Source organism: Oncorhynchus mykiss, chromosome 19 (genome assembly GCF_013265735.2).
Source record: "Oncorhynchus mykiss isolate Arlee chromosome 19, USDA_OmykA_1.1, whole genome shotgun sequence".
NCBI classification, from domain to species: Eukaryota; Metazoa; Chordata; class Actinopteri; order Salmoniformes; family Salmonidae; genus Oncorhynchus; species Oncorhynchus mykiss.
The window spans coordinates 43,439,011-43,446,998 of record NC_048583.1 but is presented as its reverse complement, the minus strand read 5'-3'; the positions used below and the strand labels follow the sequence as shown (position 1 = coordinate 43,446,998).

Genomic DNA, 7,988 nt, shown 5'->3' with positions numbered 1-7,988 from the left:
CAGGCCAGCCATGGTACTGGCAGGGTCATGGGCTAGCGGCCCTCATACCATAAGACAAGAGGTTTAAACAGGTCAAATCTGCATGGGTTAGAAAAGCTGAGAGGGAAACTGAAATGTAAGCTGAAGAGAACATAAACCAATTTCAAAATATTGTTTTTTTTGTGTGTAGATTTACTGTTGCCCCAATGTCATACTGTAGGCAATAACACTAACATGAACATAACTTACAGTTAACATTTTATTAAGCTCCAAGGCATATCAACAGTATGAATAACAAGGAGGCCGTATTATTAGCTCACCTGTAGAGGATGGTGAAGAATAGCATTGCCTGTCCTCCTCTGAGCAGCCAGTGGGAATAGTGTAGGCAGAGCCACAGGTCAGCACTCTAGCAGGGTGGCCTGCTATTGCCACATTTTGGAAGTATGCTTGAGGTCATTGCCTATTTGGAAGACCCATTTGCGACCAAGCTTTAGTTTCCTGACTGAGGTCTTGAGATGTTGCTTCAATATACCCACAATTTTCCTCCTCGTAATGCCATCTATTTTGTGAAGTGCACTAGTCCCTCCTGCAGCAAAGCACCCCCACAACATGCTGCCACCCGTGCTTCACGGTTGGGATGGTGTTATTCAGCTTGCAATCTTCCCCCTTTTCCCTCCAAACATGGTCATTATGGCCAAACACCTGTTTCCTTCAGCATCTTCACAAGGTCCTTTACTGTTGTTCTGGGATTGATTTGCACTTTTCGCACCAAAGTCCGTTCATCTCTAGGAGACAGAACGTGTCTCCTTCCTGAGTGGTATGACAGCTGCGTGGTTCCATGATGTTTATACTTGCGTACTATTGTTTGTACAGATGAACGTGGTACCGTTAGGTGTTTGGAAATTGCTCCCAAGGATGAACCAGACTTGTGGAGGTCTACAATTTTTTTTGTTGAGGTGTTGGCTGATTTCTTTTGATTTTCCCATGATGTCAAGCAAAGAGGCACTGAGTTTGACAGTGGCCCTTGAAATACATCCACATGTACACCTCCAATTGACTCAAATGATGTCAATTAGCCTATCAGAAGCTTCTAAAGCCATGACATCATTTTCTGGAATTTTCCAAGCTGTTTAAAGGCACACTCAACTTAGTGTATGTAAACTTCTGACCTACTGGAATTGTGATAGTGAATTATAAGTGAAATCATCTGCCTGTAAACAATTGTTGGAACAATTCTTGTCTCATGCACAAAGTAGATGTCCTAACCGACTTGCCAAAACTATAGTTTGTTAACAAGAAATTTGTGGAGTGGTTGAAAAATTAGTTTTAATGACTCCAACCTAAGTGTATGTAAACTTCCGACTTCAACTGTAAGTAGCCTTGTGCAAGCCGGAACAGCTCATTGGAGCAGGAGCCTACCTCCTGTTTCTGCAGCATGAGGCAGCTTGATGGCCTTACCCCCAATCGATCTCCTTGATGCTGTGGTGGCTCCAGGCAGAGACGCATCGGATCATATTTTTTGTCTTTTGGTATGAATCGAACTCCCAACCTTCCACTCCAAGGACCTATACTAACCGGGGGAATTATGGGGAGCATGTGTTTTTGTGGTAGGCCCACTGTATCTGTTAGCATGCTGCTGAAGAGCATGGCAGGGAAGTAGTGGTGGTAGTAAAGGATGTGGCCTGTGGTGTAGAAGGGTACGTAGTGCAGCAGCCAGCTCAGGAACAGCAGTCCTCCACCTTCCATCAGCACGCAACAATGCTCTGCACATACACATCAGCGTTAGAATGAGGTACTCAAAATAAGTTACTCATGACAGTGACAGGGAAGTTCTAAATCCTCCTACCTACTTTTCTCTTGTCCAGCTGGACTCCTCTGCGGCGGGCCAGAGAGGCTGCTGCCACCATAACCACATACAGGCCCAGACTGACCAGGTTCAGCCACCAGATCACCTGCAGAGGAGTTCCAGATTTAGCTATATTATAGCAGGGTTAGCATACTCTGAGTGGAGAGAGGTACTTACAGGGTTCCCTAACTGGTAGACACGGTATTCTGTCTCATTCACTCCTGAGAACCTCTATCCCTTTACAGAAACAGAACAAAGGCACAGTGATAAGTTAATATTTTTATGGGACTGTCAAACCACACTGAAGTATTCAACATGCTAACCTGGTAGTTGATTGGCCAGGGTTTAGGGTTAATTTCATTGTCTTTGGGCTTCAACCCACTGTTACCCTGTAACAATAGACATTTCGTTGTAATTAATCCAATAAGTATGTGGGAAAATGTGAAGTACAGTGAGATGCGTGTTCTTTTGTTCTCTCACCCTGATCATGATGATGTTGAACTCTAGGAAGTGGGGCTTTAGCAATGAAAGGCTAATGTTGGGCACTATCAATACGCACACAAAAACAAAAAAAACACAAATTTCAATTAATATTAGGCATTAAGCACACACACAGCATCGCATATCAATCAGTGGGAACACCATAAAAAAATCTGAAAGGAAAGTAGGCTAAATTTGGTTTTGATGTGATCCTCAATATTCCATTGAGAGTTTGGGGTCTCCTTCAGAATTGTTAATTACAACTGGAATAAGGTCCGTCAATTGGTTTTCTTTGAACCCTCCTAACTGTTCAAAGATAACTTAGGAAATAATAATTCTTATCAGTGGAACGCTTGTGACAGCCTGCTGCAACATAGCCAACAAACGCAGCCCGACAAGTCCCCTATTACATTGTACAGGGAATAGCTAACTAGTAAGAACTTGGCATAAATGGCAATAAATGTATCACTTGTAATGTTATCCTTACACACTAGTTAGCATTGTAACAAGCTAGCTTGCAGAAACAGCTATCAAACAGCTTTGTACCTATTTTTTTATACCTTTATTTAACTAGGCAAGCCATTTAAGAACAACCTGTGCGCCACCCTATGGGACTCCCAATCACAGCCGGTTGTGATACAACCTGGAATCGAACTAGCGTGTCTGTAGTGACGCCTCAAGCACTGAGATGCAGTGCCTTAGACCGCGCCACTCGGGAGCCCAAAGGGAATGTAAATCTAATCAGTTCTTCTCATTCTTGTTTTTACGTGATATTCAGTGTATGCAATGCATTAAAAGCAGGACTTCACAGCCTATGTGATTGTTGGCAAAAAAAATCGGCTTTGGAAACAAGCATTTCTCAAAATAAAACTCATATCCTTGCATGCACTCCTCTCTGCGTTTGCGTTACACGGTGCACAGATGTCAAAATTACCCGATGTGTTTCAGAAAATATCTGCAAAAAGTGCGCACAATGTAGTCACTTCTCAACGCTCCAAATTTAGCGGCACAGCGCGTTGTTTCTGGGATATGTATGCTTTTCCATCCTTCACGAAAGAAATAGGATCCACCGATATCGACACAATTTCCCTGTATCCAACTGAAATTCAGTACTAGCCTCATAACCGTGGGAAAATCCTTCCATACGCTGTGGTTGAGCGGTCCGTGCTATCCGGAGTCCTTGGGACGTCCATATCCCATTGAAGTTGACATTTAAATTGGTTAGGGGTAGGTAATGGTTATGGTTCTAGTTAAGGTTAGGGTTTAGGGTAAGGACATCCCAAGGATCTGTTTTGCACTGTCCGTGTTTGAGCTGTACTAGAAGGCCACTGGGTGGCGTCAGAGCACAATAAATCACAGGCTCACACTGTCAACGGATGCTCACAACACATAACATTCTCCATTTGAGCTGAAAGTACAGTATATTTGCATTATAAACATACGGTGTAGAAATATTATTGTAATGAAGTATATTATTGTGTAATGTGTGTAGCATATTCCACAGATAAGGGAGAGAAATGTAGATATTTTCAAATTTTATTTTGATGACTGATAGTAACTATAGTTTAGAGGTAAACAAAAGGAATGAACATGATATTTTCTTAAGTAATATCGAATACATGTTCACAATTTGTATAACATCAATGTAAGACGTGTGGAGGCATGAATCATACAGTATAGATAAGAGTACAGACCGTAATCTCTTTGAATACAGGCCAAGGACATCAGCCATTGAAAGAAGGCATCCTCCAAAATATGTATAAGATAGGTTCTGGAAAGATCTCTCTGAATGGAAAGTTTGAGAACATCAGCAATCATGTGTTTCTAGTGACTTGAATGCGAAGGACAATGTTTATTTTTAATTGGAAATGCTGAATGTGATCACTAAATTGATTGAAAAACGTCACTAGAATGACATGCTGATCCCAGTAAGATTATTTGAAAGGCAAAAAAGGTTTAGTTTTAATGGCACAACAGATAATGGTTGCATTTTAAAAAGGCATGTCTTTGTTTTGTACTTGTAGGATCAATGGCACCACATTGTGTTGAAAACAGTGCTGCCATTCCCCTAAAATTACATTTCAATGTCTGCTCCACAGGGCAGGATACATACACTTTATCTGGTACAGTGTAAAACACTTTTCTCATACATAAAGATATGTTTAAAAACATTTTAACAGAAATATATATAAATCTACATATTGCTAAACTGTAATGCTGGATTTTTTTTGTCAAACAAAAATATTGGTTGCACTATATGCATTATTTGAATGTAACAAAAAATTAATACATAGTACTAGATCTGTACAAAATATCCCAAACCTTTTCAACAAAGCCTTTACTCACATTCAGAGATGCATCAATGGGAATGTTCTTACATGGGATCTGAAGTCAATTGTGAATGTGTGGTTGAATGTAAGGAAAATTTGCCTCGGGATATTGTACGTGTCTTTTACTCTGACTAGTGGGAAAGTGCTAGTGGACCCTATACAAACATATTACATATCTATCATAGACCATCATATACATTTACAGCCTTTCCAAGCCCATACTCAATGCCCTTTTCTTCTTCAGTATACTTTTGTGCTGGTGACAGATTGAAGCAACATTGTAACAGCCTGTGAAGATGAGCTGGACCTTGTTTGATCCCAGTTCTTGCTCTTGAGACTGACTACCTTGCCACCTTTGGAACCTTTTAGCTTGGATGATGAGGACCAAGGACTGTTATGCAAGTCCAAGTGGTTTTTCAAGACCCAGAGAAACGCAGAAGACCAGTGGAAGGAGTGGTTGGTTCTTTTTCTAGGCCTCGCTGACCACCAAAGCATCCCAAATACAAGTAAAAAGTGGTTTCAAAGTGACTCCCTGTATAGCAATGTGATTATTATGTTACAATATGAATAACATGTGGCATGCAATCAGCTTCCTCCAGGTTTAGTTATCCAACTTCAAAAACGATTCACACTGTTTCCTCTCATCATTAGTAAAGTCTATTGGTCTGACAAATAAGACAATATAAATCATATGTGCCCTCTGAAATGGTTTTCATTGTAACTTTGCAGAGCCTTGTCATGTACATGAAATAAATAATTAACCCAAAAGATAAATGGAGGAGAAAAACAATGCATAAAATATGTACAGTGCCTTGCGAAAGTATTCGGCCCCCTTGAACTTTGCGACCTTTTGCCATATTTCAGGCTTCAAACATAAAGATGTAAAACTGTATTTTTTTGTGAAGAATCAACAACAAGTGGGACACAATCATGAAGTGGAACGACATTTATTGGATATTTCACTTTTTTTAACTTTTTTAACAAATCAAAAACAGAAAAATTGGGCGTGCAAAATTATTCGGCCGCTTTACTTTCAGTGCAGCAAACTCTCCAGAAGTTCAGTGAGGATCTCTGAATGATCCAATGTTGACCTAAATGACTAATGATGATAAATACAATCCACCTGTGTGTAATCAAGTCTCCGTATAAATGCACCTGCACTGTGATAGTCTCAGAGGTCCATTAAAAGCGCAGAGAGCATCATGAAGAACAAGGAACACACCAGGCAGATCCGAGATACTGTTGTGAAGAAGTTTAAAGCCGGATTTGGATACAAAAAGATTTCCCAAGCTTTAAACATCCCAAGGAGCACTGTGCAAGCGATAATATTGAAATGGAAGGAGTATCAGACCACTGCAAATCTACCAAGACCTGGCCGTCCCTCTAAACTTTCAGCTCATACAAGGAGAAGACTGATCAGAGATGCAGCCAAGAGGCCCATGATCACTCTGGATGAACTGCAGAGATCTACAGCTGAGGTGGGAGACTCTGTCCATAGGACAACAATCAGTCGTATATTGCACAAATCTGGCCTTTATGGAAGAGTGGCAAGAAGAAAGCCATTTCTTAAAGATATCCATAAAAAGTGTTGTTTATAGTTTGCCACAAGCCACCTGGGAGACACACCAAACATATGGAAGAAGGTGCTCTGGTCAGATGAAACCAAAATGGAACTTTTTGGCAACAATGCAAAACGTTATGTTTGGCGTAAAAGCAACACAGCTCATCACCCTGAACACACCATACCCACTGTCAAACATGGTGGTGGCAGCATCATGGTTTGGGCCTGCTTTTCTTCAGCAGGGACAGGGAAGATGGTTAAAATTGATGGGAAGATGGATGGAGCCAAATACAGGACCATTCTGGAAGAAAACCTGATGGAGTCTGCAAAAGACCTGAGACTGGGACGGAGATTTGTCTTCCAACAAGACAATGATCCAAAACATAAAGCAAAATCTACAATGGAATGGTTCAAAAATAAACATATCCAGGTGTTAGAATGGCCAAGTCAAAGTCCAGACCTGAATCCAATCGAGAATCTGTGGAAAGAACTGAAAACTGCTGTTCACAAATGCTCTCCATCCAATCTCACTGAGCTCGAGCTGTTTTGCAAGGAGGAATGGGAAAACATTTCAGTCTCTCGATGTGCAAAACTGATAGAGACTTACCCCAAGCGACTTACAGCTGTAATCGCAGCAAAAGGTGGCGCTACAAAGTATTAACTTAAGGGGGCTGAATAATTTTGCACGCCCAATTTTTCAGTTTTTGATTTGTTAAAAAAGTTTGAAATATCCAATAAATGTCGTTCCACTTCATGATTGTGTCCCACTTGTTGTTGATTCTTCACAAAAAAAGACATTTTTATATCTTTATGTTTGAAGCCTGAAATATGGCAAAAGGTCGCAAAGTTCAAGGGGGCCGAATACTTTCGCAAGGCACTGTATGTATGCATAGCAAACTGTCTGGGGTCACTGAATAAAATCCCTTTAAGGCAAAATGCAAATGTTAAGAAATAGGATATCCCATGGAATACACTCACTGCATAGCTTCTGGTCCCCTGTGGAAATGTGAATGAGTATGTTTGTGTGGTAGAAAGAAAATATGAAAAAGCCAATAAGAGAATTGTATGTGTGTCGGTGTGTGTGTTTAGGGGATAAGCGTGGACGTTTCAGAGTTCTTGGAGGTTTAGTGCCAGGCCCTGTGAGAGGGCGGTGATGAGGGGTGGTGGAGGGAGGAGAGTAGAACCTCCCAACAGCTACACTCTCAGTTTCCAGCCACTCTCTCTGAGGCCAGACAATGGGACCTCTGGGATACATTCATGGGGCTTGGCGGAGGCCTGGAAGCCGGGCAGGCAGGTGCACTTGTACGACCCCTCAGTGTTGGTACAGGCCCCGTTCTTACACAGCGCCACGTTGTCACTGATGTCCTCACACTCGTTTATGTCTGCAGGAAAAGGAGACAGGCAGTGTTAAGAGAGTAGACCAATTTCACTGCATCTGTTCCCTCCACATGTCCTGTGTCAACAGTCCAGCGGAGTGGCCTGGTCAGTGTGGGTGGTAGGATGGGACCATAGTCACGTACAGCAGTTCTCTGGCGACAGAGGGGCCTAGAGGGAAGCCCGACTCTCAGTACTTATGAAAAATACATTCACACGTATCACTTAAGCACTTTTGTTCTCTCTTCCCACATGTTCACTCATTTCACCTCTCTGTCACACACCCATCTCTTTCTGCCCCCCTTCTCTGTATACGTGTTATGCAATTTTATCTGAAAGGCAGCAGCACAGTAATCATTTACACAGATCAAGCATGGCGTCGTATTGCGTGTTTGGGTTTGATGAAGACATGAACTCT

The 7,988-nt window shown here is 41.7% G+C and overlaps 1 protein-coding gene and 1 long non-coding RNA gene across 4 annotated transcripts in view; both read right to left on the bottom strand.

Annotated features, from left to right (window-relative positions):
• Positions 1 to 1,249: 1,249 nt before the first annotated feature.
• Positions 1,250 to 3,666, bottom strand: LOC110498578. 2 transcript variants are annotated; one of them, XR_005037608.1, is made up of 6 exons: positions 3,240 to 3,666; positions 2,306 to 2,370; positions 2,149 to 2,214; positions 2,003 to 2,062; positions 1,830 to 1,931; positions 1,250 to 1,742 (listed from the first exon to the last, which is right to left on the bottom strand). It is a non-coding gene; the product is annotated as an uncharacterized LOC110498578 (long non-coding RNA). The 2 variants fall into 2 exon arrangements; XR_005037607.1 differs by having other exon boundaries at positions 2,003 to 2,214.
• A 3,304-nt stretch (positions 3,667 to 6,970) lies between these two features.
• Positions 6,971 to 7,988, bottom strand: part of LOC110497931 (latent-transforming growth factor beta-binding protein 2) — a 160,756-nt gene continuing 159,738 nt past the window's right edge. For both annotated transcript variants that reach the window (XM_036954882.1, XM_036954883.1), the window contains one exon: positions 6,971 to 7,578. In XM_036954882.1, the coding sequence (XP_036810777.1) occupies positions 7,391 to 7,578 (188 nt within the window). In that variant the 3' untranslated portion in view covers positions 6,971 to 7,390. The remainder of the gene's footprint in view (positions 7,579 to 7,988) is intronic.